This window comes from Schistocerca americana, chromosome X (genome assembly GCF_021461395.2).
Source record: "Schistocerca americana isolate TAMUIC-IGC-003095 chromosome X, iqSchAmer2.1, whole genome shotgun sequence".
Lineage (NCBI taxonomy): Eukaryota > Metazoa > Arthropoda > Insecta > Orthoptera > Acrididae > Schistocerca > Schistocerca americana.
Window position 1 is genome coordinate 711,010,897 of NC_060130.1, and position 12,533 is coordinate 711,023,429.

The 12,533-nt window shown below is 43.0% G+C and overlaps 1 protein-coding gene across 1 annotated transcript in view; it reads right to left on the reverse strand.

The window, feature by feature from the left end:
* Window positions 1-220: 220 nt before the first annotated feature.
* LOC124554836 (vacuolar protein sorting-associated protein 26B-like) overlaps window positions 221-12,533 on the reverse strand; it is a 69,688-nt gene continuing 57,375 nt past the window's right edge. The window contains exon 7 of the mRNA XM_047128500.1: window positions 221-1,529. Coding sequence (XP_046984456.1) covers window positions 1,305-1,529 — 225 coding nt within the window. The 3' untranslated portion in view covers window positions 221-1,304. The remainder of the gene's footprint in view (window positions 1,530-12,533) is intronic.

Here is a 12,533-nt window from a genome sequence, read left to right on the forward strand (position 1 = left end):
AAGAAGAAAATAAAGGCTACATTAAAAATACAAACAGATCTATTTAACTTCCAAATAGATTCCCACTCAGATACATGTGGTGTACCTTGGTATGACTATAACAGCATTTCATTTTACTACACACACACACACACACACACACACACACACACACACACTCTTCTCTGAATACAAGAAAGATATTAATCACAATGCAATATAACATTGAAATTACTTAGTCTGCTATGAAAATTGCTTTAATAAGCAACATATATTACTGTACAGCTTAGTTAATTCCTCAACATATATGTTACATATCATTTCTCAAACATGCACATTCACAGTTACTGAGACAGTGGAAACTGAAAATATAACTCTGAGGCTCTCTCTGAGTAACTCTCTACATAGTTTAACATTCTGCAACATGTTAAAATATTGTTGCTTTCACCACTTACATCTTGAAGTTCTAACATTCTCCGCAAATCAACAGACACAATATAATTATTCTTGACTCTTCCACGAGTATTAACTGCAATGATGACAAGCTAAAACATTATTTACTTTACAATTTCATCTTATTTATGTTCTCAACCAATTACAGGGCATAAATAACATATTTAGAATGAAAGAGAGATAAGCATAAAGTACAGACAAAGTAACAAATTTTGAAAACAATACATTTTCAATAAAACATACAGAACTCTTTCAAATAAAACAGAGAAAAACTACCAAAATACATAAACACACATAAAGGACATCATCATCACATCAGCAACACTGCAAAAAGAAAGTAGTGCCAGACACTGGTATAAAATAACACTTCAAAAAAAAACTTTCATAAAAGGCTCAATTTTTCCTTTTTGAATCATGATGTCATTCAATATGTATATATTGAATCATAATGTTATCCAGAATGTATAAATCCCACTTCGAGTTATAACATTTCAACAGCAGCACTGATTTGATTGCTGTCTTTTCACATAACAAAATATTTAGAGAATAACATTCTTTTACTAAAAGCTGCTTTGTAAAAGACTATACAGACAGATTTCACATCTCCTGAAGATAATGGCACATATATGCAATACATCATACAAGAAAAACACAGTATTTGTAGGACAAAATTGATACATACTGCACACTGAATATAGTTACAACAAATGTGTGCTATGTACAGAGTCACTGAGTAATGAGAACAGCACTCCCAGTAGTAAATACTCGAAGTTCTTAAGCACAGTTACATATTTCACATGACCATGTGCATCAGGAATGGGAGCATGTGAACATATCTGCATAGTACTTTACACAATCTGGCTTTTGTGCAGTCAGTCATCAGCCTTGTCACCATCAACAGCCGCTTTCCTTCTCAAATCATTCTCAGCACCTGACACTGTACCCTTGTCTTCGTCTTCTCGTTTCATATCTTCAATTGGTTGGTTGGAGGTGTGTTCCTGAGTTCCTGGAATTGCATGAGGCAGTTGGGGTGATGTCCTTGAGGATGTTTGAAGATTTTTTCGAGTTTTTTCACCCTTTCGCCATAACGTTATTTCCTGTAAAATGGAGAAAACTAGTTTTTAACTTTGATGCCAATATTTATCTGGGTAACGCACTATACCATTATACACTGATGCCTAGTATGAAGCATTCTACAAGACAAATATTTAAACCAGTTTTTACACACCTCTTGTGAGAACACAAAATTAAGATCACTGCTAAATTCAAATACAGTTACTTCCATTGAAGTATCAAATCACTGAGCAGGTCTTACGTGGTCCTCATATTGGAAGTTCCTGTTGTTGAACTGCACTTCATGTCTATGATAGGGGTTCATGTGAAGGACATGGGTAATGTCTTTGCACCTTTGTCTCCTTGATGTAGGATCATCACCCATGACTTTGGACATTACGGAGGATTCATTAAAGACTAAAGTAGCATTTTAATAATTTTTCTATTAGATTGACCTCCAGCACAGGTGTAAAAATCCAAATTAATGTGCTTGGTTTATAACTTATAGGTCAGTGTTTGGAGTTTTAACATTCACAGTCCTTAGTCTGGGCAGCCAAGTTCCATATGTATACCAGCTACCTTGCTTCATCAATTGTGGTGATGAACTGTTCGATGTAATCCTCCTGAGCACCATAAGGTTGAAACGGAAACTAAGTATCCATTGCTATTTCAGCCTCAAGACCATGGATCAGGAAAAATGGCATGAAACCTGTGGTGTCCTAAGATTTGCTGTGTAGTTTGTGAAAATCACAAGCATCATCATACCTGAACATCTATCTTCAATGTCAACATACATAAAGAGAATATCTGCCAACAGCTTGAAATACTTTTCCACAAACATCAATCATTACACATGGTGCTGTATGCTTCAAAATTACCCCTTCTACAAGGATTCTGGCAATTTCTGGAGCTTTGGCACTCTTGATGACAGTAGTGGTTGATGTAGTCAGCACACACTATTATCCATTTATACCCATTTGTCAACTTTGAAAACCACTCCAAAAATTCAGTTTCATTCCAGTGAAAGGGAACAACTACAAGACGATTTGGTATCAGATGTCCTGGGGCCAACTGAGACACATGCTTCCACTGTTGACAATAAAGTGGCTTACTTAATGTCAGACAGATTGGTGGAGACCTGCCTACTTCTGATTCTGTCAAGGATATTTGCAAATCTGAGATGACATGATGGAGTATCGACAAAAATACTTCACTATGGTGAGCCACAAAGGAGTTTTGATGACAAGCAAAAATTTCCATCCCAATGGACCCTAATTCCATTTATACCATGTTCCATCTAAGAATCTGAATTCTCCTGTGACAGTTTCTTCCTTCATTAAGGCATCTGTGGACTTCAGGAATGCTGGATATTCATTTTGTTTGGCTGCAATGTTTGTCAGTGCAATAATGAGTGGGTTATCATCAGCACCAGGAGATACTGTGAAGGGCAGTCGATATCCATGTGTTTATGCCCATTTCTGTATACAACTGTGATTACGTATTCCTGAAGCTTTAGTGCACATCTTGCCAATTGTCCTGTGGATCCTTCATCCTTGTCAGCCACCATAAAGAAGGGTGCTCAGTCAGAACACTGAATGGTCTACCACATAAATAGGGGCAGAACTTACTGATTGCCCAAACAACAGAAAGACACTATTTCTCTGTCAGAGTAATTCTTCTTGGAAATGGAGAGTACTCTTTCAGCACTACATTAGAATTGTACCTTGCCCATGATCACTTAAATCATTGTGTAGTTCCATCTCTGTATTCACATAAAAAGGGACAGGACTTGGGAAGATTTCAGCATCTCCTCAACCATACAGAAAATCTTCCTTGCTTCAAGAATATTTGCCTTCTATCTGTAGCAGTTCTTGTTGTGGCTATGCCATACAACTGAAATCATTTATGAAGCAACAGTAGTAGCACATTGGAAGAAAGCCTCTAAAGTCACTAATATTCTGTGGAGTTCGAAAATCTGTTACCGCTCTTACTTTTTTCGATAAAGAGGAATTTCATTTTTATTAACTAGGTCCACAAAGATTTTTATTTCTTGGGTGACAAAGAGGCACATTCTCAGATTCAGATGAAGCAGTTCAATTTACACATTTCAGCACAGTTGTCAAGAGGCTTAGATACCCTTGAAATATTTCAGAGAGCAACATCTTCATCCTGGTAACAATGACATAATACATTCAGACACCAGAATGGGTTGTCCATCATGCTCTCAAAGATGGCTTGGGTGTAGCGCAGACCAAATGGCCCATCTCTGAACTCAGAGTCAGTCAGGTACTATGAAACCAGTCACTTCTTGGTCAGTCTCATCAACCTCAATTTGCCAGTAGCTAATCTCCATATCTACAGTGAAGAAATACACACATAAAAAGAAAGTTTTGCATCAGCCCGGTTCCCAGAACTCCTGAAGATAGACATTGACTGTGGATATTGTATCACAGACGCAGTCCCTTTGACTGTTCAAAGATGTCACTAAACCCGCCCAAAGATGTAAACAATCATGCGTGAGCAGCGCCTATTAGACAAAGGAGGTCCGACAGCCGATCACTTCCAGTCATTCCAGCAGGAAGGAGGTACACAGCTCATGTTGTCTGTAGCTCATCCATGCCTAGCCAGTCAATACCGCGGTTTGATCGTGTCCACATTGTTACTTTTTGCCACAAAGGGCTCTCACCAAGGTAAGTGTCCACGCGTCTGAGTGAACTAAAGCGATGTTGTTCAAATATGGAGGAGGTACAGGGAGATAGGAACTGTCAATGACATGCCTCGCTCAGACCGCCCAAGGGCTACTACTGCAGTGGATGACCGCTACCTATGGGTCATGGCTCGGAGGAACCCTGACAGCAATGCCACCATGTTGAATAATGCTTTTTGTGCAGCCACAGGAAGTCATGTTATGACTCAAACTGTGCGCAATAGGCTGCATGATGCACAACTTCACTCCCCATGTCCCTGGCGAGGTCCATCTTTGCAACCATGACACCATGCAGTCATGCAGCGTGGTACAGATGGACCCAACAACATCCCAAATGGACCGCTCAGGATTGGCATCACATTCTTCTCACCGATGAGTGTCGCGCTTGCCTTCAGACAGACAATCGTTGGAGACATGTTTGGAGGCAACCCGGTCAGGCTGAATGCCTTATACACACTGTCCAGCAAGTGCAGCAAGGTGAAAGTTCCGTGCTGTTTTGGTGTGGCATTATGTGGGGCCAAGGTATGCCGCTGGTGGTCATGGAAGTCGCCGTAACGGCTGTATGATATGTGAATGCCATCCTCCGACCGATAGGGCAACCATATCGGCAGCATATTGGCGAGGCATTCATCTTCATCGACGAAAATTTGCACCCCCATTTTGCTCATCTTGTGAATGACTTCCTTCAGGATAATGACATTGCTCGACTAGAGCAGCCGGTGTGTACAGCAATCTGGACCGCCAACTCTGAAGGACTCACTGTATGGTGGTACAACATGCAATGTGTGGTTTTCATGAGGAATAAGAAGGGCAGAAATGTGGTGGTATGTTGATCTCTATTCCAATTTTCTTTACAGGTTCCGGAACTCTCGGAATCGATGTGATACAAAACTTTCTGAGATGTGTACTTTGCACCCTTCAGTGCAGTGCAGCCATCAGTGCAGTGCTACCCAGCAGCCATAGGGAGGCTGTTACACACACACACACACACACACACACACACACACACACACACACACACACCTCCAAGGCGATCTGTTTCACTGCAAGAGCTTTAATGATTGAAGCAGAAGCTTCTCTTAAGCTGTGTGCTGTATATTGAATTGCAAATTCGCCGTGCTTGTTGCTTTTAGAAGAAAACTGCTGTGTTTTTGCTGTTCTGACAACACCATAAATTGTCAGTGTTACATTAGTATGCAGCATGGGAGGTACCAACCGCAAAAAGCCGAAGAAGACTATAACATGGCCAGAGATGTCCACCACTCAAAAACCAGAGGAGGCAGGGTGAGAGAAGACAATAGTGAGGAGGAGGAGGAGGAGGAGGAGGAGGAGGAGAGGTAATATTTGCTGGGGTATTTGGTGTTTATCTGTTATACTGGAAACAACAGAATAAAGACCTACCATGAACTGACTGATTAACTTCAATAATGTCCCAAGGTCACACCAATGGATAATGATACTGGAGACCTGGACATTCACTTTGAATGACCAGGATACAGTGAGGAAGATTATGATGGACTACCGTATTGAAGAACCAATTAGAACAGCACTTCACTTCAGAAGAACCATTTATGGATCTGCTACGTGATCTACCATGGAGGTTCGATGTAGAATCAGTGTGTCACGCACTGCTGAACTGCAGATTTGCTGCCATGGTGAAACTACACAACTGAACAAACAAGAACAGACCACCATCATTTGTTCTGGCTGTAGATCCATCACAAGAAGCGAGTTTCAAGAAGGCTAAAGAAATCTTCAAGGTGAAGAACCTCGTGGGATTTGACACCAAGATCGAGCCTCTCCCAGCAGGATTTGACATTAGACACAAAGTTGTAAGTGTCAAAAATAAGGACATGTGGTAAAATATTGTTACAATTAAGCAAAATGCATTAGGTGTGCTGGCAGTCATGACAGTTGTAACTGTATGCAGAGAGAAGAAAAGCCAACATGTGTTCACTGTGGGGGGTCACACATTGTGAGCTAATGTGGCTGCAAAGCCTTCAAAGCCCACAATAATGCTGGTGAAAAGAAAAAAACATATTCAGAAGAAATTGCTAAGAAGAAGAGGCAGTGAAGAAGGCATAGGAAATGCACAACATTAACTCCAGAGAACACAGTGCACTGGAAGCAGCCCATCAACCCTGTAGCCAGCTGGCACCCCCCCCCCCCCCCTTTTCTCCACTAGTGACAGTGGAAGGGGAGGCCAGCCCCCACAGTGTGGAGTCAGGGCAGACAGCACTGAGACACGGAGGAGATAAAGCTGCTGCAGTGACAGCAGGTAGCCCAGAATCCTAAGACCAAGAACCTGGAGTGGAGCTACTGGTTAGGATCGAAGCACTTGTCAATGCAGAAGTGACGAGACTCTACAGCTAGCTTGAGAAGAGATTTTTGAACAGGATTGAGGTGGCAATTCATGCCACAGTGAAGGCTTTGAAACAGCGCAGAAGTGCACTACCAGTCCGAGCCTAGGTTTTACCAGAGGTTTTCCTTTGGCTGTGAGGCAAATGCCGAGACTTCCATTTCTTCCTCCAGCCAACAAAGGGTGTCCTCACAAAAGATAAAATAAATTGTGTCCCCACAGATTTACCAAATATTCTCTGGCCCAAACTACATTGTTTTGAAAACAGGCCCAACATCCCTATCAGCAATGGAATGAAGATGATAAAAAAAAGACAGTCCAAAGTGTCAAATTCCTGACAATAGGTATATATTTTTGGTAATCAATACATAAATGCCACATGCCATCTTTCTTCTTCACGAACCTTCTGACAGCCGAATAATGTCTTGCAGAATTTTTCTCCACTTCCATATGATTTATTCATCATTCAGCTGGAGCCACCATACCGAAGTACTGACTTAATAGGGGTATGATACCCAGTGTTGCAAATTGTGTTTCACATTAGATTGTTTCTTTGGTATTGCCTGTACTCCAGACCTGAATTGGTGCAGAATGGTCGATGTTGTTTCATTCTGGGACCTATTGGCAGCTCATAGTAGAAAATACCTAGGGGTAGTCAGTAGTCGTATGATTCTCCATGAATGACACCGAGTAGACCTACCTTGACTGGTTTGTCTAGTGCTACACACATACCCTTCACAGCAGTTGCTGCTGTCCATGGCAACTGGTGACCCAAAGCTCTCATGGGCGAAGGTTATGACTGTCACTGACATATAGATTTCTTTTATGAGTCTGAATATCTTTCTGCACTTGACTAGAGCTTCACAGTTTAACTGTGGATCCAGGTTGTCAAGTAGAACTCTTTTCATTGATGATGGCATAAGTATGCTTTTAAAAGGCAGACAACTGGCCAGAACAATAATCATTACACGAACATTTTCTAGCAGCTTTCACAATCTGGAGCCGCAGTCATCTACAGTCCATACCATTTATGATCCCTGCAAGAAGTTCCATCAAAGGATAACATTACAGCTACGCATTCCGGAAGAACAGCAAATATCTCAAATTTCTTAAGGGTTGTGTCCCATCACAGATAGTTATTCCAGCAAAACAGGTTACTGTTGGTTGGTTGATTGATTGATCAAGGAAAAGAGGGGGGGGGGGGGGGGGGGGGGGGGAGTGCAGCGTAGTCATCGGTCTCATGATATAAGGTGGCAGAAACCAAGGGAGGAACAACACAAATGGCATAGTCCTGTCAAGGGGAAGGGAAAAGGGGGCAAACAAAGAGTGGCGGAGGGCACTTTGAGTACCTCTATCGGTTCTCCCTTCTATTCCAGTCTCTTACTGTTCATGGAAAGAAAGACTGTCAGTACGCCTCTGAGTGGGCTCTGATCTCTCTTATTTTACCCTCATGGACTCTTCACGAGATATACGTAGGAGGGAGCAATATACTGCTTGACTCCTCGGTGAAGGTATGTTCTCGAAACTTCTACAAAATCCCATACCGAGCTACTGAGCGTCTCTCTTGCAGAGTCTTCCACTGAAGTGTATCTATCATCTCTGTAACACTTTCGCGCGCTGCTCTCCGTTGGATCTTCTCTATCTCTTCTATCAACCTTATCTGGTATGGATCCCACACTGGTGAGCAGTATTCAAGCAGTGGGCAAACAAGTGTACTGTAACCTACTTCCTTTGTTTTCGGACTGCATTTCCTTAGGGCTCTTCCAATGAATCTCAGTCTGGCATCTGCTTTACCGACGATTAATTTTATATGGTCATTCCATTTTAAATCACTCCTAATGCCTACTCCCAGATAATTTATGGAATTAACTGCTTCCAGATGCTGACCTGCTATATCGTAGCTAAATGATAAAGGATCTTTCTTTCTATGTATTTGCAGCACATTACACTTGTCTATATTGAGATTCAATTGCCGTTCCCTGCACCATGCGTCAATTCGTTGCAGATCCTCCTGCATTTCAGTACAATTTTCCATTGTCACAACCTCGTGATATACTACAGGATCATCCGCAAAAAGCCTCACTGAACTTCTGATGTTATCGACAAGGTCATTTATGCATATTGTGAATAGCAACGGTCCTACGACACTCCCCTGCGGCACACCTGAAATCACTCTTACTTCGGAAGGCTTCTCTCCATTGAGAATGACATGCTGCGTTCTGTTATCTAGGAACTCTTCAATCCAATCACACAATTGGTCCGATAATCCATATGCGCTTACTTTGTTCATTAAACGACTGTGGGGAACTGCACCAAATGCTTTGCGGAAGCTAAGAAACACGGCATCTACCTGGGAACCCGTGCCTATGGCCCTCCGAGTCTCGTTGATGAATAGCACGAGCTGGATTTCACACAATCGTCTTTTTCGAAACCCATGCTGATTCCTACAGAGTAGATTTCTAGTTCCAGAAAAGTCATTATACTCGAACATAATACGTGTTCCAAAATTCTACAAGCTGATCGACGTTAGAGATATAGGTCTATAGTTCTGCACATCTGTTCGATGTCCCCTTCTTGAAAATGGGGATGACCTGTGCCCTTTTCCAATCCATTGGAACGCTATGCTCTTCTAGAGATCTGTGGTACACCGCTGCAAGAAGGGGCAAGTTCCTTCACGTACTCTGTGTAAATCGAACTGGTATCCCATCAGGTCCAGCGGCCTTTCCTCTTTTGAGCGATTTTAATTGTTTTTTCTATCCCCTCTGTCATCTATTTCGATATCTACCATTTTGTCATCTGTGCGACAATCTAGAGAAGAAACTACAGTGCAGTCTTCCTCTGTGGAAACAGCTTTGGAAAAAGACATTTAGTATTTCGGCCTGTTTGTCTGTCATCCTCTGTTTCAGTACCATTTTGGTCACAGAGTGTCTGGACATTTTGTTTTGATCCACCTACTGCTTTGACACAAGACCAAAATTTCTTAGGATTTTCTGCCAAGTCCGTAAATAGAACTTTACTTTCGAATTCATTGAACACCTCTCGCATAGCCCTCCTCACACCACATTTCACTTCGTGTAATTTTTGTTTGTCTGCAAGGCTTTGGCTATGTTTATGTTTGCTGTGTGGTTCCCTTTGCTTCCGTAGCAGTTTTCTAACTGGTTGTTGTACAACGGTGGCTCTTTTCCACCTCTTACGATCTTGCTTGGCACATACTCATCTAATGCATATTGTACGATGTTTTTGAACTTTGTCCACTGATCCTCAACACTATCTGTACTTGAGACAAAACTTTTGTGATGAGCCGTCAAGTACTCTGAAATCTGCTTTTTCTCACTTTTGCTAAACAGAAAAATCTTCCTACCTTTTTTAATATTTATATTTATGGCTGAAATCACTGATGCAGTAACCACTTTATGATCACTGATTCCCTGTTCTGCGTTAACTGTTTTCAAATAGTTCTGGTCTGTTTGTCACCAGAAGGTCTAATATGTTATCGCCATGAGTTGGTTCTCTGTTTAACTGCTCAAGGTAGTTTTCAGATAATGCACTTAAAAAAATTTCACTGGATTCTTTGTCCCTGCCATCCGCTATAAAACGTTTGAGTCTCCCAGTCTATATCTGGTAAATTAAAATCTCCACCCATAACTATAACGTGGTGGGGAAAATCTACTCGAAATATTTTCCAAATTTTCCTTCAGGTGCTCTGCCACAAACAGCTGCTGAGCCCAGGGGGCCTACAGAGACATCCTATTACCATGTTTGAGCCTGCTTTAATCATGACCTTCACCGAAATTATTTCACATTTCGAATCTCCATCAATTTCCTTCGATACTATTGCACATTCTATCGCTATAAACATGCCTCCCCCTTCACTGTCCAGCCTGTCTCTGCGGTATACATTCCAATCTGAGTTTTAAAATTTCATTACTGTTTGCATCTGGTTTCAGCCAACTTTCTGTCCCTAGTACTATGTGGGTATTGTGACCATTTATTAATGAGAGCAGTTCTGGGACCTTTCTATAGACGCTCCTGCAGTTTACTATTACCACATTAATATTGTTATTCCCTGTTGCATTTTGCCTACTACAACCTTGTCGCATCTCAGGAGGCATCTTGTCAGGCCTAGGGAGGGAATTCTCTAACCTAAAAAACCCACATGTGCACGCCACACGTACTATGCTACCCTTGTAGCCGCTCCCTGCGTGTAGTGCATGCCAGACCTATTCAGGGGGACCCTACATTTCTCCACCCGATAGCGGAGGTCTAGAAATTTGCACCCCAGATCTCCGCAGAATCATCTGAGCCTCTAGTTTAAGCCTTCCACTCGGCTCCAAACCAGAGGACCGCTATCGGTTCTGGAAACGATACTACAAATAGTTAGCTCAGATTCCACCCCGGAAGCGAGGCTTTCCGCCTTCACCAACTCCGCCAACCGCTTGTATGAACTGAGGATGACCTCTGAACCCAGACGGCAGGAGTCATTGGTGCCGACATGAGTAACAATTTGCAGTCGGGTGCACCCAGTGCTCTCTATTGCTGCCGGCAGGGCCTCCTCCACATCTCAGATAAGACCCACCGGCAAGCAGACACAATGACCACTGGCCTTCTTCCCCGAACTTTCCGCTATTTCTCTAAGGGGTTCCATCACCCGCCTAACACTGGAGCTCCCAATCACTAATAACCCCCCCCCCCCCCCCCCCCCCCCCCGTGTGCCTGCTAGGACCTGCCTGAAGGAGCGGCCACATGTCCACTCACAGGCAGAGCGGGCCATGCCATGAGGCCAGCCTCCACACACTGACCCTCCGTCTCGTGTGACGCGAACGCCGCTGAACCCCGCCACTCCCCCTTGGGGAGAGGGTGGCCCAACCACGACCGGTACCCACGAAGATGTCTTGACAGCAGGGACCATGGGTGAAGCATGTAACACCTGGGGTGTATCATGTGATGCACCAGACTCCCCACTGCCGCTACACTCCCAAGGCAGCAGCCTGAAGACAGCTGACCACGGCCATCAACACTGTCAGCTGTTCGCAAACAGAGGCCAGCTCCTCCTGCGTCTGTACACAGCAGTCACACATCCTATCCATCCTAAGAAATCAACAATTTACTGTAGAGAGTTAATCAACTTTTAACTAGACTGCTAATTCACTAAAGGCGGCTGATAGCTGACTAAACTGTGGTTACTAGACACTTTTTGTTGGAAACAATGAAAATAAGCACTACCTGTCTCTTAACTGTATTCAAAACAAACACGAAATCTATGGAACACTATTACTAGTACTCGAAAATTAAAGCTTCCTAAAAGCAAAAACACACGGAAAAAGAAGTGACAAGTAAGAGAAACACAATTAATACTTAAATTTACGTAGCTCGCTGTACAGCAGATGTGAAGCCGACGGCAGTTACGACGACACTGACACATCTGGGACAAGAAGTTAGGGAGGCGTATTCAGTGCCAAGAGCCAAAAGGCGAGGGCAGTCTAGCAAAATATGGATCACCATGAGGGGGGGGGGGTCTCACTACTACAATGGGTGGGCCTCATTGTGGAGTAAAAGCCATGGGTCAACCTAGTATGGTCAATACAAAGACAGCAGGATGGTAGACTTCTATCAGGAGAGGCAGAGGGAAGAATGCCACATGGTGGGAATCTCTTTGATTACACGAAGTTTATCAGACAGGATCAAGCCACTCAAGAGTTGGCCCACAATTGAGCGAAAAGGGATTTGATGTAAAGCCTCAAATCTTCCTCCAGAGGGGAGACAGAGAACCGGGGGTATGAACACCATTCTCCTAGGTATACGGGGTATGAACACCATTCTCCTAGGTCTACAGAAGGCTGAAAACAAGGCAACTCTGACTCTGAATGACTGGTGGGACATGAGTTTGCAAATAAAAATTGGGAGGAATCCCCAAAGACCCCATTCGTGGAGCATAAGGAGGATGTGATGGTGCCAAGCTGTGTCATAGGCCTTACAAAGATC